This window comes from Mirounga angustirostris, unplaced genomic scaffold (assembly GCF_029215605.1).
Source record: "Mirounga angustirostris isolate CCGP_5_RB_7025 unplaced genomic scaffold, mMirAng1.0.hap1 SCAF_13, whole genome shotgun sequence".
NCBI lineage: Eukaryota > Metazoa > Chordata > Mammalia > Carnivora > Phocidae > Mirounga > Mirounga angustirostris.
This window is the reverse complement of record NW_026991721.1, coordinates 43,626,401-43,654,040: the sequence shown is the minus strand read 5'-3', so window position 1 is coordinate 43,654,040 and position 27,640 is coordinate 43,626,401. Positions and strand designations below refer to the sequence as shown.

General features: G+C 45.8%; 1 protein-coding gene across 5 annotated transcripts in view; it reads right to left on the bottom strand.

Moving 5' to 3' along the window:
- ME3 (malic enzyme 3) overlaps positions 1-27,640 on the bottom strand; it is a 196,489-nt gene that overhangs the window by 11,964 nt on the left and 156,885 nt on the right. For all 5 annotated transcript variants that reach the window (XM_045894577.3, XM_064576806.1, XM_045894576.3 and 2 more), the window contains exons 8-10: positions 15,258-15,367; positions 701-798; positions 322-435 (exon numbers count right to left, since the gene is read on the bottom strand). In XM_045894577.3, the coding sequence (XP_045750533.1) occupies positions 322-435; positions 701-798; positions 15,258-15,367 (322 nt within the window). The remainder of the gene's footprint in view (positions 1-321; positions 436-700; positions 799-15,257; positions 15,368-27,640) is intronic.

The following is a 27,640-nucleotide window of genomic DNA, read 5'->3' as shown; positions in this document are numbered from 1 at the left end:
AATATGCAAGGATGTCGACAAGAAGAGCATGTTACATTTGGAAAACTATGATTTACTGTGGCTGGAGGTTACTACAAGGCAGGAAGTGGTGGGAGATAAAGCTGGAAGGGGCATGCATACACACACCTGCCCACATATTCAAAGCTTTTGGACAGAGCAGTTAAGGCTACATTGGGATGTGTCTTCTGCTTTGGAGGTTAGAACATTACCCCCCGTTGCTCCATTTTTTGTCTGAGCACTTTCTCCCATGGAGACGTCTTATAGTCCAGTTCCAATAGCTGTAGGTGTCAGGAAACCTCTAGGTCACCAGACTGACAGTACCTTGACAATGAGCCCCTTGGAGTCCACCATCCAGATCTTCTTTGTGGCCTCTGCCTTGGGTACACCTTCTTTCTCTAGGGCCATGACAAGGAGGTGGGCGATGCCCATGGCTGCCTGGGAGGTACCATAATGATGGATGTTCAGATACAAGGCAAACAGCTGCTCAGCATTTATCAGAAGCTTTACCAAGATCCTCTCTTCTCTGCACCTTTCCCCCTTCTCCTAGGAGGCCCAGGAGTCCTTGAGACACCCAAATGTTGGTGCCTAGACAGCTGCAATTATCACAATATACCTGTGCTGCTTCCTCTTCTCTGAACCCCTGAACACCTCCCTTCCTTCATGCTTCTCCACCCATCCTTGTTCTCCTGATGGCACCTACCTCACCCGCACCTTGGAAAACAAACACGTGGTTGGAGAGCTTGTTCTTGGTGATTCGCAGAGCAGCCAGGATCCCTGCCACAGCGACAGAGGCTGTGCCTGCAACAGAGTGCACTGAGATCAATCTCTGGCCACTGGCTCCCCATCCCTAAGGGAAGACTCTTGGCAGAGTTCCCCACACCTAGAATGTGCGGCAGAACAAGCAACTCTCCCTAGCCCTTACAGAGGTCAAGTCTGTAGGCATGCAGGTTTTGGAGCAAGTATATGCCCTGTTTATAGATAACTGTTCTTTTGAGAAACAGCTCCTGGATTGTGACTGGACCCTGGGAGAGAGGATCAGATAGTCAGGCGCTGCTACCACCATCATTCATAAATGAAATGACAAGGACAAATATAATAGAAGCTGAAAAGAAGTGTGAGCCTCACAGAATAAGGGATAAATGGATTAAAAGCAAATTAAAAGTGAGACCACAAACTAGCCATGAGACATTAAGTGACCATGTGATCTGAGCTGCCTGTCTTATCCACCAAGTCATAAGGTTGGTGTGCCCAGTAGCATACCATCATCAGTGGCTTGAGCCCGTCTGGAAGGTACAAGTAAGTTGCATAAGCAGGTGGCTCAGACTCATTTGACACCTTCTTCTGCTGCATGATTTCTTCTCCTTCAGTGCACACCTAGGGACTCACTAGGGATTCCTTATGACTAAGGAGAAAGAAGCTTGGGCTTGGTTTACTGATTCTTCTTTTTTTTTTTTTTTTAAAGCTTTTATTCATTTATTTGACAGAGAGAGACACAGTGAGAGAGGGAACACAAGCAGGGGGAGTGGGAGAGGGAGAAGCAGGCTTCCCGAAGAGCAGGGAGCCCGATGTGGGGCTTGATCCCAGAACCCTGGGATCATGACCTGAGCTGAAGGCAGACGCTTAATGACTGAGCCACCCAGGCGCCCCTTGGTTTACTGATTATTCTTAATGATATACTGGCATCAGTGAGAAGTTTCTGGTTGCAGCTACACAGCTCCAGTAAAAGATAGCCCTAAAGAGTGATAGCAAGAAAAATATTCCTAATGGATAGGACTTCAAGTTGTAAATTTGGTTGTCCATTTTGGTCTAAGAGATGGCTAGGTCTACATTGATTCATGGGCAGTTGCTAATGGTTTGGTTGATGGTCAGGGACTTAGAATAGAATAAATAGTAAGACTGATGATGAGGAAGTCTGGGGAAGGGGTGTGTGGATGGACCTCTTGGGATAGGTATAGAGTGCAAACATATTTGTGCCACATAGGAAAGTTCACCAAAGGGCATAATGAAATAGGTTCCCTCAATCAGGTGGACAAAATGGCATGTCCTGTGTATCTTAGTGTCCTTCTCCAGCCACCTAGGATTTACTCCATGAGTTTATGTACAAAGTAGCCATGGTGGCAAGGATGGAAGCTATGCATGGACTTCCTCTCACGAAGGCTGACCTACTATTCCTACTGTTAAATGACTAACCTGTCAATGGCAGAGACTAATATGGAGCTCCTGGTATGGCACCATTCCCTGGGAGGACTGTCTACCTGGCAGCAGGATTACATTGGACTCTTTCCATTATAGACAGGAAAGAGATTTATCCTCCCTGGAATAAACAAATATTCTGGATATAGATTTTCTTCCCCTGTATATAATACTTGGCCAGTGCCATAATCTGTGGATGTTTGGAATCTGTGGATGTCCTAGTCATCATCCTGGTATATTTCAGACAATAAGGCTCTAATCAAGGAATTCATTTTACAGTACTAGAAGTGAAGCACTGGGCTTATGCCCCCGGAATTCAGTGGTCTTAATATGTACTCTGCCACCCAGGAGCAGGGGGCCTAATAGATCAGTAGAATGGGCTACCGAAGACTTACCTAAGACTCAGTTGGTAACACTCTATGAAGCTGGTGAAGTTCTATCTTACAGGATGCAGTATAGGATTTGACTTAGCAAACAATACATTGTGCTCTTTCTCCCATAGCCAGAATACTTGGGTCTGGAAATCAAGGGGTTGAAGTGGAAGTGGTTCCTTTCACCATTTCACCTATTAAGTTACTAGCAGAAATTTTGCTTTCTGTCCCTTCAGTTCTGTGCTCTCTGGATTGGAGGTGTTGGTTCCCAAGAGACAAACGCTTCCATAAGAGTTCACAACATGGTTCTACCAAATGGAGAGTTGAGACTGCCACCTGGCCGTTTGGTTCTCTTTTTTTGCCATGAAACCAGTGGACAAAGAAAGACAGGTTACTTTACTGGCTGTCATCAGGCTATTTGATGACTGAGGGGCAATGGAGGACAGGTGGGATTAGATCTGAACCCAGGGGATCCTCTTAGTACTTGCATGCTCAATAGGAGATGTTAGTGAATACTGCTGCAAGAAAAGAGAGGCAGGACCACTGAGGATTCACATCCTTCAGAGAGAAAGGTTTGGATCATCCCACTAAAGAACCCTGGCCAACCGAGGTCCTCTCTGAGGACAAGAAAACATGGAATGGGAGGTTGAGGAAGAAATGTATAAGTATCAGCCATGGCCTCATGACTGATTACAGAAACAAGGAATATAGCAGCTATGCATAATTTCTTCCTTGATGATTATGTGATTTACGTAATGGTATATATTAGCTAATTTATTCTCCCTCTCCTTCCTCTTATTTTTTATATAAGTATTGTTGGAGTTTAGTTTAGTCTTTAGGTGACAGAATTTTCAAATGTGACTGTGACTGAGTTTAAAGAGTAGTTAATCTTGCCCAGAGATGGGTAGTGCGACTATTTTCCAGAGATGAATAAAATGACTGTAGAGACTTTGCCCCTCCCCATTTTGGGGAGAAGGTGAGAATGTCTTCATTTGTTGGAAAGATGTATTTTATTAGGTATTTTGTTAGAGTTGTTTTTGTTGTTGTCTGGAAGTACCAGTGTATAGAACCGTGTGTATGGATGCTGAACAGTTGAAAGGATGGAGTGTGCCAATTATCGGGTAATTGTTTCTCAGTTTCAAACCCACCCTTCACTTGGCTTTGTCTGCAAACCACTTCCCAGCTTTGCCAACTGGCTCTATGCTGGGCTCTGCCAATAACTGTCACCAGAGGGTGAGGGAAGGGCTAGGTGAGGGGGACAGAACGCTTTTTCCAGCATCATCCCTGCCTTGTAAGATTGACGGATAAAATGTAGGACACTTAACTTTGAATTTTTGATAAACAACAAATAACTTCTTATTTAGTGTACGTCCCATGCAATATTATTATAAATATTCTAAAAAGTTATTCATTATTTACCTGAAATTCAAATTTAAGTAGGCATGCTGCATTTTCATCTTGCTAAATCTGGAAACCCCACAGCCTAGGTTTTCCAATTCTACAGCAACAGAATATTCTAGAAGCAGCAGTTCAATTCAGTTTGCAGTTTGTCCATCACTTGCAGAACTAGCCTTGTAGCGCACCCCTCAGAGACACCAACACTAGTGGACTGCTGCCTGGTCTTCTCTATGTTCCCTAGCCTCAGGGCTGGGAGCAGGTCCTTAGGGCTTTTCATTTTTAAAATACATAATAAGCAATACTTTGTACTAAGTCTTCTCTGTTAAAGCAACTGGTGTAGACCCTGACTGACAGTTCACAATAAAGTAATCACATGGACACTGTTAGCTTCCATGATAGTCAAAGAAACGGAAGTTATAGTGGGACTACTTATGGGCTGTTAAAGTTGCACAAATCAAAGAATTTGATGTCATCCAAGGTTGGTGAGGGAGTAGTGAAAAGTAAAAAGTTCCAGCATAAATTGTATTTTAAAATGCTATGACCTTTTTTGGAAAATTATTTCCCAGTATAGACCAAAGGCATAAAATGTTTGTGCCCTTTAACCTTCTACTTCTACTTCTAGGAAGCTATGTATGGAAAAATCCACAACGCATGTCCTAGGATATTTATGACTGTGTTATTTATAATATGGAATGACTGGAAATAAGTTAAACATCTAACAAAGGAGTAAGAGTTAATTAAATTAGCTAGTGTGGACATATATTGCATCCATTAAAAATGATCATTTTGAAGATGATGTGGCAACATAGAAAATGCTATTAAGTTTTTAACTTATGTCAGATATTGTTCTAAGTGCTTCACATGTCTAACTGTAAAGATGTTTATTTATTTAATCCTAACTATTATCATCCTCATTTTACAGCCTGGGAAAATGAAGTACAGAGTAGTTTGCTGAGTTATCCAAGATCATATAACAGAGTGAAAATTTGAAGGGAATCAGGTTCTAGGCCTTGTGCTCTTAACCATTAGACTGTGCTTCACTGAATTAGTTGGAAGGAAGAGAACCTTAAAAGGTCTACATGTCATGATTCTATTTGTAATGAAACACACACATGGAATCTGGAAGGAATAACAAAATACTAAAGGTTGCAGGGTGGGAATATGAGTGAATTTTCTGTTTTCTCTTTCCAGTTATCTAAGGCATTTGTGTTTTGTAGCTCTGGGGAAGGGCCTTTTCCCAGAATATGGGCTAGATTTGTACCTGGCTTAGAGGGCATGTGTTGGGCTAAGACAGGGAACATAGAAAACAGCTGGAGCCTAATAAGTGCACATTCATCATTATGGACATCAGAAGGCAGGACCTGAGGTAAGAACACAGAAGGTGGAGTGCAGGCTCTCCAGCCTTCACACAGGAAGCCTGGAGGAACTGCTAAAGTGTCACAGGGTCCCACAGCCTGGGCTGAGGACTACTGGGGACTTTCCTAACACCCTTCTGAGGGTCTGTGCATGTACTGAGGGCCTGCCAGGTGACAGGCACCATGCTAGGCACTAGGGAAGGTGAATCACACATGGTCCCTGCCCTCAGGGAACTCCCTGTTTGCCAAGGCTTGAGCACCAATAACCGTAATGTAATCAGTAGTCAGAGATCATTTTGTGGAATTCATTGCCTTCATTTATTTATTAAGCATCAATTTTGTATCAGACTCTGAGGTACCAAGGATACCCTTGGTAACAAAATAGGTTCATTCCTGCTTTGTAAAGAAAGTATTAACTGAAAGTATAACTTTGTAAAGAAACTATAATTGGTATTAACTGATTGTGTCATCTAAGTGTGATGACAACTATAAAGAAGTTGTTCATAATACACTTTTTGTTAGTTCATGTATAGAAAAGTGTATTGTCAGCATCAGCCTATCTTTGCTTCATGCCTCCCCACATACTCTATGTACCAGGTGCATTATTGATCATTCCCTAACAGGTCATGTCTTCTTACAGTTCTGTGCTTTGCCTATGCTGTTTACCATCTATCTATAGGACCTTCTGCAGTTCGTTATTTATTCCTTAAGACTCAGTGCACAGGATCTCCTATGCCAGCCATCCTGTTTTCCCCAGCCAGGCATCCTTAGCCTCCCCTTCTTTTCCCAGATCTACTTTTTATCTAACCTGAATAAAGTGCGGCTGTATCATGGCCAGGCTCAGCACTGTACTGCATTCAAAAGGAACACCAAGCTGACACCCAAGAAAGCATCAAAAAGCAATTTAAGTCATTATTTAAATCACTTACACAAGTAGTGAGAATTGCATGGTATGACCCTCCTCCAAATTCCTAAATACCCTTGTCTGTGATTTTCTCATAGTCCACTTATTGTATCAGCTACTCCCCATTTCTGTTTTTCCACAAATACCTCCACCCATCCTATATCTGGCTCTCAAGAGCCACTTTTATTTTAGTTCTACTGAGTTAGAGTCTGTATTTCAGAACGTCTGTAGATGATTTACATGCCCATTTAAGCCTGAGATGCACTGAACTAGATGACTTCTCTAGGTGAAGTATTAGTTTCCTTCCATTGGACAGAGGGGTTTTCTGCTCATCTGATTATATTTCAGACCATCTTCTGCCTCCTGAAAGGAGATGTGCAAGACATGAGCCACCAGATGGCGCCAAAGATATTCCATCAGAGAGACTCCCAAAGGACCCCCCCCCCCCCCCCGCCCCACCCCATGCTTCATGGGTCCTTTCCTTCTCAGACGCCAAGTATCTATTGTGTTAGAACTGGCAAGCTTTACAACTGGGCTTACCTGCAGAAATCCAGTGCTGGATGTGGATTGGAGAGCATGACCTACAACAAGTGCGCAGAGGAAGAAACAGGCCCCAGCCAGTCACCCAGTCGGAAGCAGAGCAGGGAAACGGGGGCGGGGGGCGGGGTGCTACTTCCAGGGGGAGCTACTTCCATCCCTTCCTGGTCTCTGAAGCCCCACCAGCTTCTCCTGACTCTGGACTTGAAGGCAGCAGGAGGGGCGTGAAGGGCTTTCCTTGGGGGAGAACTGGAGGCAGGGGCAGTGGAGGTAGAAGGAAGAGAACTTAGGCAGATGTCAATGACTCCAGAAGGGGTAGAGAACACAAAACAATGGGAAATCTGATAGGAAAGGATGGAACATTTCCATGAAAGGATACAAGGGCAACTGCCATTTATTGATCACTCTCACCGTGACCTTGACTCTGTGCTGTGTGTGTGCTCAGCTTCATTTGCTCATTCAATCTTTACACAACTCTACCAAGCAGGTACTATGAGCCCCCACGTTTTTCCCCTCTCAGAAGCGGAAAGTGAGGTTCAAAGAAAACAGAAACAATCAGGAGAGAATTTCTGAATCCTCCTACCACTAAGTCTAGAGACCCTCTGCCTCCATGGCCATACACTTTGCCTTTTCTCCTGTCACCACAGGTCAGCTGTCCCTGCTCCTAGCCAAAGCCACCTCCATGTGTGTGCCAGATCCTGTTTTGCCTACTCAAGGAAATTTGTCTTGTAATTTTCTCTCCTTTTTTTTTTTTGCATCCTTGATTTCTCCTTGCTGGGTCACTGCCATCAGCATACAAATATGTCATGAAGCTCCCATCTTTAAAAGGCTTTCTGTTGGCTCTGTATAGTCCCACACTATTTCTTATTTGTAAAGAACTGAATATACTTGTTGCCTCTATTTCTTTTTTCCTCAGTCTCCCTGAAACCCAGTCCAATCAAGCACCTGTCCCCACCTCTGGACAAGGTCACCTGTCCCACCACCTTGCCAAATTCAGCAGTCAGTCCTCAGCTGCTGCTTCCCTTGATCTCTCAGCTGCATTGGATACTGCTGCTCATTTTCCCTTTGGGTAACTCTCTCTGCACTTGGCTCCTGGAGCCCCACACTCCTGCTTTCCTTTCTGGGATCCTCCTCTGGGGCCATCCTGTGAAGTGGCAAGTTACCCTAATTACAGACCAGAGCTCAAGAGGAAAAAGAGCAGTTCTTGAGCCCCATCTTATTAAGTTTGGCAAATAAAGTTATCTCCATCATTAACTTTCATTTGGACAGCTCTTGGGTAATGTGTTAGGGATTTGAAAGTGGAGAGGAAGGAAGCCGTTTAGCTTTCTGGAGGTAACCACCTGGAGAAGCCTAGGGGTGCAGGGCTGTTGCTGAACCTGGCTTGGGCCCATAAATGCCATGGGCTGCCCAAAGTGTGACTGTTTCCCATTCACAATGAAAGAAAAACAAGTTTTCCTTTTCAGAGGGAGCTTTCCATAATTACATTTCCTGTAAACGGAGTATTAGAGGTGGTACGGTCAGGAAATAGCACAAAAGGACAAGCTAAAAAGGTAGTTTCTAACAGTCACATTTGACAAAGTTAAAGGAACTTCCATGCTGAACAACAGATTGTGGAGAGAAGGGGAAGAACTAGCCATTTCTCAGGTGAGGCAAGGCTGCTGTCCCAGACGGGGACAGGGGCCGGGAGTTAGGCGTGGTCCGGGTCTGCTCGTGGGGCTTCAGAAGCCTGGGGCCATGCAGGGGCTGGGTGTTGTCCCCTGCAAGGCCAGGCCAGGCCTGCTTCTACCTTCCCACAGTAGCTGGCTACCTTCATGCATTCATTCATTCATTCATTCATTCATTCATTCGTGTCCTGAGGGCCTGTTCTGGGGCTTCACTGTGCTAGGCCTTGGATATAAAAGGATGAATAAAACCATCTGTTCATAGATAGTTAACAGCACATATGTTCAGAAAATTCAAGTTCCTTAATTGGATACCAAGCAAAGGACTTCTAGACCACTTCAGCCCTATCTCTGTGTCAGGAGGAGAATTTTCTGGAACGCCTGGACTTTCTAGAAGGCAGTTCTTGGCCCGTGCGTAAGATGGGGTAGACCTATTCTGACAGAATTTGGGAGGAACCAGAGGGAATAATTACCATCATCTTAGCTTCTTTGGGGTTTTACCTGATACAACAGGGCAGTAGGAGGTCACAGAGGAGCCAGGATCAGATGCAAGAGACCCATGGGAACCTCAGGGCTAGACACAGCCCTGTAAGTGAAGAACAGTCACAGAGCACAGAACTTCATGAAAAAAAGAAAGGCTCTGGAGAGAGAAGGTTGAGAAGGCCAGGGGAGGCTTCACTGTGAGGGAGAGAGATTGGAAAGGCCAGGAACTGCTGCTCCCTGTGTGTGGTGATGGTGTGGGGGAGGGGGCAGTAGACCCCTAAGAACTGGATATAGCTCCTGGTTTCTTGTAAGCAGGAAAACCAGCTGGACAGTCTTCAGGGCCATCTGCCCCTTTGGTATCATGACATCTGAGCTCTGGGGAACTTGGAGGCATTCTGCAAAGTGGGTGACTCCTGGGTTCTGGGGAAGGGTGCGGGTCAGCTAGACCCCTGTGGGACAAGCTTGGCCCTGGATGTGGTACCCTGGAGAAGGTGAGGCTTGAGCCTTTAAGGATACACAGAAGTTAGCCAAGAGCAGAAGAGAATTCTAGGCAGAGGGGCCAGCACATTCAAAACCACAGAGTTGAAAGAAAGTTCATAGAACAGTGAGAGGAACTCAGTGGGCTGGAAGAATAGGGTGTATGTGGAACGTGGATAAAGGTTCTGCCTCCCTTCTCCTCAGGTTTGCCCACTCCTGTGCTCACACCGATCTCTCTCCTCACCTCCAGCAGAGCCTCTCTGTATTTGGGTATCAACCCTTCTTCCTCCCCACCCCTATACCTATGTGTCAGGAGCCTACTAGGCTCGTACTAGAACTGAGCACTGTTACATGCTCATCCCCACCTACACATCACTCCTGTCCTTCTAACACCCTGGCGCCACAAACAGGGGTCACGATGGAAACACTTCACAGTAAATAAAGCAATGCTGGCTTTTTAAAAGCATCCTGGTTTATTCTATCGATACTGGCCGATTCTCCTTCCTGGCTGTTAATACTGTTATGTCCATTTTGCAGAGAAAGAAAAGAAGGCTGAGAGGATTTAAGACATGTGGCCAAAGCACAAAGCAGAAAAATGGAGATTCAGACTTGGGCGTGTCTCAATCCAAGGTCTGACTGTTAAGCTCTCTGACTCACAAATGAAAACTTGAAAGTGTGAGAGGGTGCTGATGGCCTGACCCACCACGGGGCACCCTGACAGGCCCCCTGGCCCCCGGGATGTGGTAGGACTCTGGAGCAGTGCAGGTCCGGGGCAGCCTGGTGGGGTAGGAGGATGCTCTGGAACGGATAAGCCAGCTAGACTTTCATGACCCTGACCGCACGGTGTGAGCAGCTCGCAGTGGGGGCTGGAGGGCCAAGGTTACTAGGCCGGCAGCATCCTGCTTCTGGCTCCTGGGTAAGGACACCACTGGCCTGTCCTCCAGCATGACCATTGCTATTGCTGTTCCCCTTCCAGGTCTCTTTCTCCTCCCCTAAGAGCGGGGATGCTTCTCTGGTCCTGGTTGAAACAAGTCACCTGAGCCCCTACCTTTTCCAAAATGCCTGCGGAGACTGCCGGCTGTAAGTCAGCGCATGCGCAGCCCGGCTCACAGACCCAGCCTGGGGCAGCGGAGGCTTTGTGTCAGCTGGCAGGGGTGGGGGCAGAGGCGACAGCCGGCAGCCCCGGGGAGCCCCGGACCCTTCCAGCCCTGGGGCTCCAGAGGCCCCAGCATGTGGACGGCCCTGTGGGGTCGGTGAATCCCAGGTGTGTGGGACAAGCAGGACTGGCCGGGAGACTGGCCGGGAAGGCATTACCCCTGCCTTCACGGAGCGCAGTCTGCGGGGAGCCTGAAGCCTTTGGTCAGATCTTCCGAGTTCCACCAAGGATGGGAGACCGGCCTGGTGTTCAGAGCAGGCAGCGTGGGCCCAGTCTCATTTTTATGTGGGCGGCCTGGTTCCTTGTGTGGGGTGCTGGGCAGATTCTGACGATGAGTCCTGCTGGGGTCCTGCTTGGGTGGGCTGGGCTTGGCCCCAGCAACCACATGTGACTTGTTTTTGGTGTCTGTTTGCCACTGTCATGCCTCCCTCTTTCTCTCTCTCTCTCAACCCTCTTCAAGTCTGCATGTGGATGTTCCTTTTCTATTTTTGAGCATGGCTATATTGTTTTATGTTTCATTTCTCTTTACTTTGTATTTGGAGGTAAAAGGGGCCAATTCTAGCATGAGCTTAATCTTCCATGTTGTCCCACGAGTCCTGGAATTCCTCACCCATCTCCTAATTGCCCACTTAGCACTGAGGACACACATCATAGGCTTCTGGTCCTGGACCCATCAGTAATCAGCTGGTGATGAAGACAAGCCCCTTCCCCTCTCTGGGCCTCCTCTTTGGTCTGTAAACTGGGGGAGTTGGAGGAAGGGATGGGGAAGATGGGAGCAGCAGGCTGCTGGAGACCAGTGACACCCCCACTTATGTGGGATCTGGAATTTAATCCTTAGCAAGGAGACTCACTGCACCGCCTCACGCACATGGGGGGAATAGGCAGCCTGATGTCATGGAGACAGAGAACTCTGAATCAGGAATAACTAGGTTCTAGTCCCACCTTGTGCCTGTCTGGCTATGTGACCTGGAGCAAAAGGTAATCCTTGAACTTCAGTTTCTTTACCTGTGACATAGGACAGCAATGTCTGTCCTCCCTGAAGGGAGAGGGGCTATTTCAAGGAAGTTGTGAAATAGTGTGTACGAAAAACACTTTTTACATCTTAAGTCCTGTGTGCATGCAAAATGTTATCACTTTGCAGCTTGGGCTCCCTGGGAAGCAGATTCTGAGACATGTGGAGTATTCCGGATGTTACCAAGAAATGCCCTTGGGATCAGCACCTATGGAAGGTGGGGGGGGGGGGGCGGGAGGTGTGTGGCAGGAAGCAGGATGGGGCAGAGGAGAAGCCGGGCTGTGTGTAGTCCTCAAAGCCTCAACCAACCTCGTGGGGAGCTCTGGAGTTAAAATGTCCCCTTTGTACTGTCCTCCATTGGGCCACAGTGGTTGGGCTTCTATATTCCCACATCACTGGGTAAGGGCGTCTCTGGCAGGGAGGACCATGGGCAAGGCGGCTCTCTGTAGCTGAGACTCTCTGTCTGATGCAGCTGACAGCCCTGTCAGCAGTTGGGACAAGTCTTTTCTTGAAGGAAGGTCTGGGGGGTCCACCTCCATGCCCATCTCTTTACTTTTGTTGCTTATGGTCGTACCTAATGGTCAGGCTGTCCTGATCAAAGACTTGATATTATAGGGATCCTGACATTCTGGTACTATTTGCTAGCTCTTTTTTTTTTTTTAAGATTTTATTTATTTATTTGACAGAGAGAGACACAGTGAGACAGGAAACACAAGCAGGGGGAGTAGGAGAGGGAGAAATAGGCTTCCTGCGGAAGCCTGAGGTGGGACCCGATCCCAGGACCCTGGGATCATGACCTGAGCCGAAGGTAGATGCCTAATGACTGAGCCACCCAGGTGCCCCACTATTTGCTAGCTCTTGTTACACATTTTAGATTCATGACTTTAGTCTTTAATTTCTGAGGAAAGAATGGGAAATTCCTTTGCTGTCTGCTGTGGGGCCCAGAAAACTATTCCATCTGGCTTTGCCTGGGAGCAAAACAGACTCTGCTGGAACTGGCTATTAACAGGAAACAAAAGCCAATGAACTGATTTAATTAAAAAATGCTACGTGTGTGTACATGAGGTGCACATGTGAAGATGTATATGCATCTGAACGTGCATGATGACCTGGACAAGAGAGAGGCTGCAGGGGCAGGTGTCCGAGGTAGACACGCCCCCAGGAATTGGTGGGTGTGCTTCTGAGAAGGTCATTGTGTGTGTGTGTGTGTGTGTATGTGTATGTCATTCATTCATTCATTCATTCATTCATTCTCCAGTTCCTTATGAAGCAGCTATAATGTGCTGGATGCCGTGCTGGGAACTGGAATGAGAACAGATCACACAGTCTCTGTCTCTGGAAGCTTATCGTCTCCTGGGGAGACAGATGATTCAGTGTAGGCATCTGGGGTACAGTGTGGTAAGAGGACTAACGGGGGCACCGTGGGAACTCCCAGTGGGTACCCAAATCAGACTGGGGGAGCAAAGGCCGATGTGAGGCTTTCCCTGGGACAGGAGAGCCTGAAGCGGAGTTGTGAAGGCTAAGCAGGAGTTCCTCAGGCAAAATGATGGGGAGGACTGAGGAGCAGCGCTTTCATGTGCAGAGAGAACTGACAGGCAAGGAGGTCAGAGGATAACAGTAAGGGCAGGTCAGAGGACAGAGTGGGAGTGCAAGGGGGGCAGAGATCGGCAGACCCCTGAAGCCTTATGCCTCCAGTGGGGGAGTGTGAACTTTCTCGTGAAGAGGGAGTTGACAGCCCTGGTTTCATCCTAGAGGTGCTCTCTGGTGGCGGTGGGGGGCAGTGGAGGCAGAGGATGGCAGCGCCCGGATGTGTCCCTGTGCCCGTGTTTATGAGGATGTATACACAGGACTGCGTGTGTGTGTGTGTGTGCACATGCGCACATCTGGAGTCTGCACCAGCTGTGCGGCCCCCGTGGACTTGTTTTCCACTCCCACCTTCTGGCCTTGGCAGCCCCGTGGGCCCAGGGGGATGGCTGTCTTGCCGCTGACTCAGAGTGAGGGCCGTGACGGGGGAGTCGGTCAGGGGCTAACCTGCAGGTGTTTCCTCGAGGGCCGTGGTCCCAGCCCTGCCCACTGGGCTAACAGTGGGGTGACCAGCAGGCGGGCAGGGAGTGCATGTGCTGCCTGGTCTGTGCAGAGCACCCCACTTCCCTGAGGCTGGGCCGGCAGCCAATGCCTGGCCCAGGCCCATACATCTGGGGGGACAGCATCCCCCGGGCTGGGGGAGGGGTTGCCATGGGTCATCTTGCCCTTACTGGGTCTCCCCTCTCTGGCTACCCACTCTTCAAGTGCTGAAGTCATATATTTTGATCTTAACTGTCTAATAATATGCTTAACTGTGCTATCCTGCCTCTTGAAAATTTATGACCAAAAATTTATCACATTTCTTTAGCCCTTAATGTGGGCCACAGGAAAGGAAGGGGCCTTTGGTTTTGTAATCGTGTAAGGTCTCAGAACTGTATGGTGAGTGATTATGAACTTAGAATTTAGAGTCCAAATTTCAGTGCTACACTTACTATATAAGCTTATTCTCTCTGTGCCTCAGTTTCTTCATTCCTAAGACAAAGATGATAAAATCTCATAGGATCAAAAGTGTAAAGTACTTAGAACAGTGCCTGATGTACAATAAATATGCAGCTCTAAACCTTAGCTATTATTACACGGGTTTGAATTCTCCTAAGTGTAACCCTAACTCATCTGATGAAAAGTTGTGACCTTTTTGGGTCTCATCTGCAAAAAGGAAGGGTTGGCCAATCTCTTACTCCCAAGGACCAACACCTGTCCCCCACCAACTTGTTCTTGTTCTGACATGCATTTTTGCTTTTGAAAGATTTTGCATGCCAAACTTCATTTGTTAAATAATAATCTGTATGTCCTCAGGTTTCTCCTGAGCTTATAAAATACTGGGAATGGTTCCCAATGCTCTTACTGAGAAGGCCTGGATCAGGAGAGATGATGTGTGAGGGACTCCCCCTCCCTTCCAGTTTCACATACTGGCATCTCCACAGCAAGAAGCAAGTGCCTTCAGATACTTCTGGGCCATAGAACAGGTAACCCAGTTGACCCTGAACTAGAAGATGCTCCCATTGGCTTTTGGAATGCCCTGGGGCCCTGGTGTCAATGTCTTTCATAGTTATCATTCTGAGTAGCATGCATTCCAGCCAAGTTATGGACTGGACAGGGCTACACCTAGTGTTTGGGAAATCCAAGAGTGAGTTACTAAGGCTGGGAAAAGCCATTTTTACGGTGACTGATGCTCTGGTCTGATGAGTCCTATATACTAGTACTTTCTATACATTAGCTCTTTATATTTTCATAATAATCTTCCAAGGCAGTTATTATCATCCCCAATGACTAGAGGATACAACTACAGCTCAGAGATTTGATTAGCCCAGGTTCAGGTGGCTAGAAAATGGCAGCATTGGTTAGTATTTCTCTCAGATATTAAATCCCATAATTCTTACTTCCTCTGAAGCAGTAATCGTGTCCACTTGATAGGTGAGGAAACTGAGGCCTAGCAAAGTTAAGGGACTTTTCCAAAGTCAGAGAGCTAAGAATCAGGCAAGTGGGAGTTGGCCCCAACACGAATGCTCTTTCTGCCCCAGCTGTGGGCAGCGGGCAAGCCGGGAGGCGCCCCCACTCCAGCATGCAGGGCAGCCTTTGGGAAGGCCTCAGTCCTCAGTGGCTTTGTCAGGAGGGGTGAGCCTTACCTTGGATGTCATCATTGAACATGCAGTATTTGTTGCGGTATTTGTTGAGCAGGCGGAAGGCATTGGCGTTGGCAAAGTCTTCAAACTGGATGAGGCAATTTATTCCAAACCTGTGGGCAGGGAAAGGGAAGCACTCATGATTGCCTCCCCATGGCCAGTCCCTGGCAGATCCCAGCCTGCCCTGGGGAGTGGAGAGGCACAGGATAGGAGGTAGTGGGGGCAGCATGGCCCCTGTGCTGGGGTTTTTGCCACCTGGTTGGCTCCTGGACTCCTGGGCTCTGCCTGCCCCCATGATGGATGAGGATGGGGAAGGGACAGAGTAGGAACACCTGGGTCTGGTGGTCTGCTGAGCCCATATCCCTGATCTAATGTAGGCTGGGGGCTGCCGTGGGCTATGGATGGCAGACCCTGGGGGTGATGGCAAGACCTGAGATGGGGCCTGCCCTCCTTGGGGCCTGCGGCCATCTGAAATCCCAGCAGCAAGCTCACTCCCACCCAAGTGCATGCAGAAACCCTGACTTCCCAACCACTGGGGCCTACAGAGCCTCTGTAGCCTGCACATATCTCCCTGGGTGGGTCCTGAGACCTGGAGATCCTCCACCAGACTCTTCTGGGTTCACGCATTGTGTCCTGCTCAGATGCAAGGAAGGCTGGCAAAGGCCACTATGTGAAGCCACTGTCATCTACCCACACTTTGATAAGGGTGTTCGCCAACTTGCAGGTACACAAGAATCAGTTCGGGAGCTTGTTCGAAATACAGAGCCCCAGGCTCATCTGCCAGAGATTCTCACTCTGAGTTTGGGGCAGGGCTTGGGAATGTACTTTTTTTCCCTCCAGGTTCATTGTGGTAGAATTCACAAAAATCATATATTTAAGACATACAGTGGGATACTGTGATATACATATACATTATGAAATGATGACCACCCCCAGATTGTTTGGATTCTGATAGTCCAGAAGCTCTGAGAAATACTGCCTTGGTGGATGAAGACAATGCCCATTAAGCTGCTTGATATGCCTTATTCAAAATCTATGCTACAATTGACTGTTAGATTTCAGGGTCAGGGAAAAGTTTGTATTTCCTACAAAGCCACTGTATTATTCGTAACCCATTTTTCCTGTTGACATTGTGAGAAAGCTGAGCACTCAGTTTTCTGCTTCTGTGCTGCAGGCAACCTCAGTCCCCCTTTCTGCACACACCCTTCCCCTTCCTCCATTCTTGCTTTTGATCCTCATTGTGATAGTTTGTTCTATTGTGCCTTTTATTGGAAACAAGCATGACACAAATTATTAAAAATTACCTAATACATAGACATACATACATGGGTCCATTTGTCTCTAACAGTATCTGAGTTCACATTCATTGAGAAAAAGTGCCCTGATTGATCAGCCAGGAGTGTTGGGGCAGGAGCTAGGGAGAAGGGGTCTGCCACTCCCAACCTGGTGTGAACCAGAGGCTTGGGACCAGCTATGGAAAGAAAGATTTATGCCCCCGTTAGAAAATGTGGGGGGGGGGCACACACCTGGTGGGCTCCCTGTGCTATTGGGGGCATTTTTACGATGAGGCTGGTGGCTATGAGGGATGAGTAGTACTGAATTAGCCCAGAAACTTCTTTTTCAACCTCATGATTTTGTGCCTGGCTTACCCTGCACAATAGAAATCCAGTGGCAGGTAAATATTTGCTCTTCTCATCGTCCTTCCAGAACCTTAGTGAGTTGAAGCTGTTGGTGGGAGGACCTGGAGGTGGGTTCATGTGACAGGGGCAGAAATGGAGAGATTGTGACTTCCACAGTCCAGTACTAGCAGTGCTGGGCATGGGTCAGCAGGTTTGTGCACCTGACCTGGCTTGGAGCAGTCTGACACCTGTCACTTCACTCCTCAATTCTGCCTCGGTTTTCCATCTGTCAGGGGGCACAGTCATGTGTGCCTGGCCAACTGCAGTGGGCTTTTGTGAGCGTGAAAAGCTGGGGTGATTTTTAAATTGTAAAGTGCAAAACACACGTGTCATCTTGGCCACAATTCTTATTTACAGTCACAGAGCTAGTGCTATTTGTGGTGAGGAGAGGGGCTCGCTGCATCTCCAGACCTACCATCCGGCCCCCTTCTCCTTATACAGTGAATAAAACTGAAAAGGAAAACCTCCTGTGCACAAATATAATGCTATTCTTGCCGAGCCAAAATTTACTGTGAATTTTTTCCCAGGGTGTGAATTTCATGTATTTGGATTGGGAGGGGGACAGAGTGTCTTTGGTTGTTGGTGACATTTTGCTATATATAAGCCTCACAAGATTCCCAGTGTTGCTCCATGACTGGCCTGGAGCTAAAATGCTGAAAAGGTCAGACAACAAAGGAATGGGATACATGTTCTTTCTCTCTTTCTTACACACACGCGCATGTGCGCACACACACACCCACACACCCCTCTCCTCCCCCCCACACTTGACCTTTAAGCAACACTACTCTGAGGTAAAAATAAGGTAAGAATTATAAATAAATACCTTTGTTCAGTGCACAATTACTCTTTCATATTAAATTGAGTTTTTTAATGAGTAAATTTTTATTTTACTTTACTTTTTACTTTTTACCTTTTAAATTTATTTTTTAAATCCGGTGTAGTTAACATGCAGTGTTATATTAGTTTCGGATGTACAATACAGTGATTCAACAATTCTATACATTACTCAGTGCTCATCAAGATAAGTGTACTCTTAATCCCCATCACCTGTTTCACCCATCCCCCACCCACCTCCCCTCTGCTAACCATCAGTTTGTTCTCTATAGTAGAGTCTGTTTTTTGGTTTGTTCCCCCCGCTTTTTTCATTTGTTTTGTTTCTTGAATTCCACATGAGTGAAATCATATGGTATAGGTCTTTTTCGGACTGGCTTACTTTGCTTAGCATAATACCCTCTAGTTCCATCCATGTTGTTGCAAATGGCAAGATTTCTTTTTTTATGGCGAATAATATTGTATTGTGTATATATACCACATCTTCTTTAGCCATTCATCTATTGACAGACACTTAGGCTGCTTCTATAATATGGCTATTATAAAGAACACTGCAATAAATATAGAGGTGCATATATCCTTTTGAATTAGTGTTTTCATATTCTTTGGGTAAATACTCAGTAGTGTGATTGCTGGGTCATAGGGTAGTTCTATTTTTAATTTTTTGAGTAACCTCCATACTATCTTCCACAGTAACTGGCTGCACCAATTTGCCTTCCTACCAACAGTGCACTAAGGTTCCTTTTTCTCTACATCCTTGCCAGCACTCGTTTCTTTCTTTCTTTCTTTTTTTTAAAGATTTTATTTGACAGAGAGAGACACAGCGAGAGAGGGAACACAAGCAGAGGGAGTGGGAGAGGGAGAAGCAGGCTCCCCGCAGAGCAGGGAGACGGATGCGGGCCTCGATACCAGGACTCTGGGACCATGACTTGAGCCAAAGGCAGACACTTAATGACTGAGCCACGCAGGCACCCTGACAGCACTTGTTTCTTGAGTTTTTAATTGTAATGATTCTGACAGGTGTGAGGTGATATCTCATTGTGGTTTTGATTTGCATTTCCCTGAAGATGAGTGATGTTGAACATCTTTTCATGTATCCGTTGGCATCTGTATGTCATCTTTGGAGAAATGTCGGTTCATGTCTTCTGCCCATTTTTTACTTGGATTATTTATTTTTATTTTGGTGTTAAGTTGTATAAGTTCTTTACATATTTTGGATACTAACCCTTTACCAGATATGTCATTTGCAGATATCTTCTCCCATTCTCCCATAGGTTGTCTTTTAGTTTTGTTGGTTGTTTCTTCTGCTGTGCAGAAGCTTTTTATTTTGATGTAGTTCCAATACTTTATTTTTGCTTTTGTTTCCCTTGTCTCAGACATATCTAGAAAGAAGTTGCTTTGCCTGATGTCAGAGAAATTACAGCCTCTGTTCTCTTCTAGGATTTTTATGGTTTCAAGTCTCACATTTAGGTCCTTAATCCATTTTAATTTTTCGTGTATGGTGTAAGAAAGTGGTCCAGTTTCATTCTTTTGCATGTAGCTGTTCAGTTTTCCCAATACCATATGTTGACGAGACTTTTTCCCACTAGATATTCTTTCCTGCTTTGTCGAAGATTAACTGACTATATAATTGTGGGTTTATTTCTGGTCTTTCTATTCTGTTTTATTGATGTGTCTGTTTCTTTGCCAGTACCATACTGTTTTGATTACTACAGCTTTGTAATATAACTTGAAGTCTGGAATTGTGATACCTTCAGTTTTTTTTTTTTTAAGATTGCTTTGGCTATTTGGGGTCTTTTGTGGTTCCCAGCAAATTTTAGGATTGTTTTTCCTAGTTCTGTAAAAAATGCTGTTGGTATTTTGATTGGGATTGTATCTGTAGATTGCTTTGGGTAATACAGACATTTTAACATTATTGTTCTTCCAGTCCATGAGCATGAAATGTCTTTCGATTTCTTTCTTCTGTCTTCATTTTCTTTCATCAGTGTTTTATAGTTTTCAGAGTACTGGTCCTTTACCTCTTTGGGTAAGTTTATTCTTAGGTATTTTATTCTTTTTGGTGCAGTTGTAAATGGGATTGTTTTCTTAATTTCTCTATCTGCTGCTTCATTAGCAGTGTATAGAAATGCTACAGATTTCTGTACATTGGTTTTGTATTTTACAACTTTACTGAATTCATTTATTAGTTCTGGTAGTTTCTTGGTGGAGTCTTAGGGTTTTCTACATATAGTATCATGTCATCTGCCAATAGTGGAAGTTTTACTTCTTCCTTACCAATTTGGTTGCCTTTTATTTCTTCTTGTTGTCTGATTGCTGTGGCTAGGACTATGTTGAATAAAAGTGGTGAGAGTGGAAATCCTTGTCTTGTACCTGACCTTAGGGGAAAAGTTCTGTTTTTCCCCATTGAGTATGCTGTTAGCTGTGGGTTTTTCATATCTGGCCTTTATTATGTTGAGGTATATTCCCTCTAAGCTTACTTTGTTGAGTATTTTTATCATAAATGGATGTTGTACTTCGTCAAATGCTTTTTCTGCGTAACTATTGAAATAATCATATGGTTTTTATCCTTTTTCTTATTGATGTGATGTATCATGTTGATTGATTTGCAAATATTGAACCATCCTTGCATCCCAGGAATAAATCCCACTTGACTGTGGTGAATGATTCTTTTAATGTGTGGTTGGATTCAGTTTGCCAATACTTTGTTGGGGATTTTTGCATCTATGTTCATCAAAAGTACTGGCCTATAGTTCTCTTTTTTGTGGTGTCTTTATCTGGCTTTTGTATCAGGGTATTGCTGGCCTCATAGAATGAATTCGGAAGTTTTTCTTCCTCTTCTATTTTTTTTTTGGAAAAATTTGAGAAGATTAGGTATTAATTCTTCTTTAAATGCTAGGTAGAATTCACCCGTGAAACTTCTGGTCCTGGACTTTTGTTTGTTGGGAGTTTTTTGATTATTGATTCAATTTCATTGCTGGTAATCAGTCTGTTCTATTTTTCTATTTCTTCCTGCTTCAGTTTTGGTATGTTGCATGTTTCTAGGAATGTTTCCATTTCTTCTAGGCTGTTCAATTTGTTGGCATATAATTTTTCATAATATTCTCTTACAATCCTTTGTATTTCTGTAGTGTCGGTTGTTATTTCTCTCTTTGATTTGTGATTTTATTTATTTGAGCTCTCTCTCTCTCTCTGAGTCTGGCTAGAGATTTACCAATTGTGTTAATCTTTTAAAGAATCATCTCCTGGTTTCAGTGATCTGTTCTACTGTTTTTTTTTTTTTTTTTAGTTTTCATATCATTTATTTCTGCTCTGATCTTTATTATTTTCTTCCTTCTGCTGGGTTTGGGTTTTCTTCTTCTTTTTCTAGCTCCCTTAGGTATAAGGTTAGGCTATTTATTGAGATTTTTCTTGCTTCTTGAGGTAGGCCTGTATTGCTATAAACTTCCCTCTTAGAATCGCTTTTGCTTCATCCCAGAGATTTTGTACTGTTATTTTTCATTTTCATTTTTTTTTATTCATTGTTTAGTACCATGTTATTTAACCTTCACATATTTGTGGTCTTTTCAGATTTTTTCTTGTGATTGATTTCTAGTTTCATAGCATTTTGATCAGAAAAGATGCATGGTATGACTTTGATCTTTTTGAATTTGTTGAGACTTGTTTTATGGCCTAATATGTGATCTATTCTGAAGAATGTTCCATGTGCATATGAAAAGAATGTGTATTCTGCTCCTTTTGGATTGAATGTTCTGAATATATCTGTTAAATTCATCTGGTTTGGTGTGTCTTTCAAAGTCACTCTTTCCTTGTTGATTCTCTATTTGGATGATCTGTCCACTGATGTAAGTGGGGTATTAAAATCCCCTACTATTATTGTATCACTATCAGTTCCTTTATGTTTGTTATTAACTGTTTTATGCATTTGGGTGCTTCCATTTTGGGTGCATAAATATTTACAATTGTTATATCTTCTTGTTGGATTGTCCCCTTTATTATTATATAGTGCCCCTCTTTGTCTATTTTTACAGTCTTAGTATGAAAGTCTATTTTGTCAGATATAAGTATTGCTACTCTGGTTTTCCATTTGCATGATAAATGTTTCTCCATACCCTCACTTTCAGTCTGCATGTGTCTTTAGGTCTCAAATGAGTCTCTTGTAGGCAGCATTTAGATGGATCTTGTTTTTATCCATGCCATCACCCTCTTTTTATTGGAGCATTTAATCCATTACATTCAAAGTAATTACTGATAAGTATGTATTTATTGCCATTTTGTTACTTGTTTTGTGGTTGTTTTTGTAGTTCCTCTCTGATCCTTTCTTCTCTTGTTCTCTTTTATAGTTTCCTGACTTTCTTTAGTGATATACTTGGATCCTTTTCTCTTTACTCTTTGCATATCTATTACTGATTTTTGATTTGTGGTTACCATTTGGTTTGTATATAACATCTTCTGCAGATAGCAGTCTATATTAGGTTGATGGCTGCTTACATTTGAGCCCTTTACTCAAATTCTTTACTCCTTTCCTCACCACATTTCTGATATATGGTATCATACTGTACATCCTTTTATTTTGTGAGTCCCTTGATGATTTTTACAGATATACTTATTTTTATTCCTTTTGTGCTTTCTGTTTTTTTTACTCTTATTTATGGTCTTTCCTTTCCACTCAAAGAATTCCCTTTGTAGGGCTGGTTTAGTTGTCATGAACTCTTTTAGCTTTTGTCTTGAAACTATTTCTCCTATTCTGAATGATAGCCTTGCTGAATAGAGTATTCTTGGCTGCAGATTTTTCCCTTTCAACACTTAGAATATATTATGCCACTCTCTTCTGGCTTGGAAAGTTTCTGCTTAAAAATCCCCGGATAGCCTTATAGGGTTTCCCTTGTATATAACTGTCTTCTTTTCTCTTGCCTTTTTTTTTTTTAAATTTATGTATTTATTTGAGAGAGAGAGGGCGAGTGGGGGAAGGGGCAGAGGGAGAGGGAGACAAGCAGACTCCCTGCTGAGCAAGGAACCTGACATGGGGCTCGATCCCAGGACTCTGAGATCATGACCTGAGCTGAAATCAAGAGTTGGCCACTCAACTGACTGAGCTACCCAGGGACCCCTTCTCTTGCTGCTTTCAGATTTTTCTGCAAGTTCAAAGTAGGGAGGTTTGACCCTTCTTGGTAAGAGCGACATGGGGCAGGAATATCTGAAGGCGGAGTAGTTTCAAGTCTCCTTGGAGTAGAGACACAGCAGACCAGCTGAGCAAGGAAGGCCGAGGCAGGCCCCCTCCAGGTAGGACAGCTGGTGCAGAGGAGCCCCTAGAAAGGGGACCTGCTCAGGTGCGCGACTCTGGGCTCAGGGCGGTTTCCTGATTTTAGTGCTGGCAGCATATTGCTGACCTTTCCTGCCAGAAGCTGCCCCCTCACTGTGGAGGCTCCTGCTGTTTTGTCCCCTTCTGCACGTCTGAACTCTTCACCCTGAAGCCCTGGCAGGCGCTCAGGATTGTCTGATGCTTCTCCAGTGGAGAATTGCTGCAATGGAGAAAGGCCCCTCCCCAAGCCACACACAGAGCTGCCCAGACTTTTCCACCCTGGAGACTCAGCTGGGAAATGGCCTTGGAGTTGCCAGGGAAGGCATTCCAAGGCCAGGGCTCACTTAAAGACACAGGGCTGACGGGTGGCTGGTTAGTTTGGTTTTTTTTCCCCCAGTGCTCAGGCACGAGGAAGCCTGCAAAAGGCGACCTATGTCTGGGAGCCTGAGCGAGCTGGGTATGACAGTGTGACAAGACCCAGTCCAGGACTAACAGAGCTGGGTACCAGCCACCTGGGATGCAGCTGCCCCAGGATGAGGAGATTCTAAGGTAGATGCTCTGCCCACCCCGCTAGCAAGCTGACTAAATGTTGCACGAGGGACGTGGTGTGAGCAAAACATTCCTGGCGCTGCAGACCTGCTTTCTCTGTTCCATAGGTCAGGACCTGCCTTTCTTTCAAACACCTGGGTCTAACCTCTTTCAGGCCTGAACAAACACAAGGGACCTGGGAGGAGCAGGTGAATTTGCTCAGCCTGTCTCCAAACCAGATGACTAAAAGCAACATTCATATTTCTATGGGAGGCCAGTCTGGTCCCCCAATAAAACCCCTCCACATAAGATTCTCACAGCAGAGTGCCCAGTGAGAACGCCAGTTGTCACCCAGTGGAAAGTGATTTCTTTGATTTATTTTTTCCTCCCAGGAACTAGAGCTGACAGAATCATGAAAGCTCTTGGTCTTTTTTTTTTTTTTTTTAATTTTATATACTCCATTAAACTCTAGTCCCTTGAGATGTTCTCAGAAAGTTTCTGTGGCTAAATATGTTTGAGAAACTCTGAATGTTACATGTAACATATACAATGTATATTGAAGGCTCTGAAAAGTCCTGAATTAAGAAACCTGTTTAAGCAAGCATTTTTAAAACTTCTTTGACCGGACTTTACCTTCTGTGTCCGCCGCCCCTCCCTCTCCCCCCCCCCCCCCCCATCTATGGCAGAGCACACTTTAACAGACACAGCTCTCCACAGAAAGAACTTTGTACCAGGTGGGGCTGGGTGAATTCAGGGCAAGGTCATCTCTCCCTGGGATTACTGCAACTGCCTCTTCTGGCCGGGATCCTACGATAACTAATCTCACTTCCTCCAGGTTTATTCCCCTTCTCCCAATCCATCCTCCTTGTCTTTGTAAACATAAATCTGTGCAGGCCACTTATTTTCTGAAAATCCATACAGGGCTCCCACTGCCTTTAGGATTATATCCAAACTCCTTGGCTGGTACTCACTTTGGCCCCAACCTTAATGCCTAACCTCTGCCTGTTTCTTCCCACATCCTGCTGTTTCCCAGTTATCGCGGGTCCTTGCACAGCTCCATGTTTTTGCTTAAGTGCCTAGAAGGCCCCCTTTCACCCAGGCCAACTCCTACCCAAACTGAAAGGCCTAGCTTAAATGTCACCTCTTCTAGGAAGGCTTCCCTGTTCCATTGCTTTCCCTACCCTCAGGGTAGTACTTTCTTCTCTGGACTGCCATGATATTCTGCATATATCTTTATCATAGCATAGATCACCTTGCATTACAATTATTTATTGACATTTTTGTTTCAATTATTTTTTTTTCTAGAGAGAGAGAGAGAACATGTGTGCACAGTGCAGGGGAGAAGGGCAGAGGGAGAGGGAGAGAGAGAATCTTAAGCAGGCTCCGTGCCCAGCGTGAAGCCCAATCCCACAACCCTGAGATCATGACCTGAGCTGAAATCAAGAGTCAGACGTTTAACCAACTGACCCACCCAGGCGCCCCTCAGTTTCAGTTATTAAAGAAATGTATTCAGCAGGGTATCCTCTTTGTGCCAGGAACTATCCTAGGTATGACATAAAAGTTCAATCCAGCAAACATGTCTAAGTATCTGCTGTGAACAAGGGACCACCTTACCTGCAAGATCAGAAAGGCAAATACAAGAATCTCAGAATGATGGGAACCAAAGAAAATAAAAAAGCCATTGTAACATACTGTGGCCAGTGTAATAATAAAGGTATGTGCTAGGTATGTGGGAGGCCTCCAAGGGAGCAGGCAGCTCTGCCCTGGGGGTGGGGGGATGGGGGTGGGAGGCAGTGAGGGTTTCACAGGTGTGGCCTGAAGGAAGAGCAGAGATTCACAGGAAGACTGTGCAGGTGGGGGAGGAAGAAGGGCGACTCAAGCAGAAGGAATAGCACATGCGTGTGGGATGAGAGTAGGGGGCCTTCCTGGAGCTGCAGGAAAATAAACAGAGCTGGAGCTTGGGTGGGGGGTGGGAAAAAGGGGGGCAGTCGGGGGAGACCAGCCTGGGTACAGGCTGTGTAAAGAGCCTAGATAGTCTGGAGGGCAGTGGGGCTCACTGAGGGGCTGTAGGCAGGAAAGTGCATTTGTTTTAGGGAGTTCTTTGTGGCAGCACAGTGGATGACAGGGTAGACAGCTGGCAGGACAAACTGGAGACAAGGAGGCAGGTCAACTCCAGTGAGAGACCATGAAGTCCTACTGGTACAAGGCATTGTAGACAGACTGGACAGAGCGGGAGAGAATGGGCTAGCTAAACGAGGTGAAGGAGGACGGGCAGAATGTCAGGGAGTGGAAAGAACTTTGGGATCATGCCCTTAGGCAAGTTATTTAATCCAAATTTCAGTCATCACTGATGATAGAGTGGGCTATCAATACCTCTTTTGCAGTCCTGGTGTTAGAATTAAATGAGATAATGTGTATAAAGCCTCCCATGCCATAGGCACGGAGTGCATGGAAGGGATGGTTTTTTTTTTTTTTTTTTAAGATTTTATTTATTTACTTGGGAGAGAGAGAGAGAGAGAGAGAGAGAGAGAGAGAGAATGCGTGCACACAGGCAGGGGGAGGGGTAGAGGGAGAAGGAGAAGCAGACTTCCCGCAGAGCAGGGAGCCCGACTCGGGACTCGATCCCAGTACCCTGGGACCATGACCTGAGCTGAAGGCAGACGCTCAATCGACTGAGCCACCCAGGTACCCGAGGGGATAGTTTTTAAGGGCAGGAATGCATTGACAGGCCAGATGTGGAAGATTAAGGAGAAGGAGCCCAGGATGGGGGACAGGGACGTCCACTGCTCACTGAGGTTGGGGATAGGGAAAGACCGGCAAACTTACTTGATAGGATAGGCTTGGCATGTGCAAAGTCTGAGGTGCTGGGATGTCCAGGTGGACGTGTTCTTAAAGCAGTAGGCTCTGCATGAGGCTCAGCAGACAGGAATGTGAAGTTCAGGGCATTGTGAACAGTCAAAGTCATGGGACTGGATGAGGGTCTTGGGCAGAGCATGTGCAGTGAGCAGGAAGCAGGGTCAAGGACAGAGTCCTGGTGCCCGCATACGTCCAAGGAGCAGAGGGAAGGAGAGTCAGCAGGGCAGCCAGCGAGGCAGAAGGGGATCAGCAGAGCAGGGGTCACAGGAGCCACGGGACGGGCTTTGGTCGGGAGTGTCAGATGCTGCTGGGATGTCAAGGCCAAGGGGATCTTGAAGTGTCTGTGGGGGCTGGTGTTTCGATGACCATTCATAACCTTTTCCAAACTACATTCAGTAGAGTGGTGGCGGGGGACCATACTGCAGGGGGTTAAAGGGTAAACAGAAGGGGAGGAAAGATCAGTGACGATCAGTTTCAAGAAGCTTGGCTGTGAAGTAGGGAAGGGGTGACAGCCATTGGGGGATGAGGGACTGAAGGATGGATTCATTTTAGAGATGGGGGTGTACCTCTAAGGTAAAGGAACTCTTGTGGAGGAGAGGTGAGAGAAGCAGTGATGGGGAGATCCTAGGGAAATGGGGGAGGTGGGAGCCAGAGTCCAGTTAGAGCGTGAGGAAGACATGTACCCTGCAGTCGTGGACGGGTGCATCCGAAGCCCTTACACCACTGCTCCACCACAGATGTGCACGAGGGAGTGACTCGTTCTGCTGGGGCAGGGGTTTGGAAGGGGATCACAAGCATGGTGGGGACACTATTCCGTAGGTGAGGAAACTGGAAACAATGGATTGCAGAAAGTGGGAATACTGAGCCTGCAAAAGAGAAAGCCAAGTGGAATGAGGCATCACGATTATCTTCAGAGACATGAAGGACTGATTTGTGGACAAGGAATAAAGTGGACTTACTTTATGTGGCCTGGGGGAAAAAAGCAGAGCCAACAGGTGGGAGTCAGAAGGATACCCATTTCAGCGCTCTCTATGGCAGAGATTTCAAACACTGGATGGAAAGAGGCTATCGGTCACTGGAAGGGATGCTGTGGTCACTGGAAGTTGGTGACTGGAAGGTGTGATCCCTTCCACTTGGTACGGAAGTTGCGGAAGGGAGTCCAGTCAGGGGGTGAGGGTGGACCTCTGAGGCCC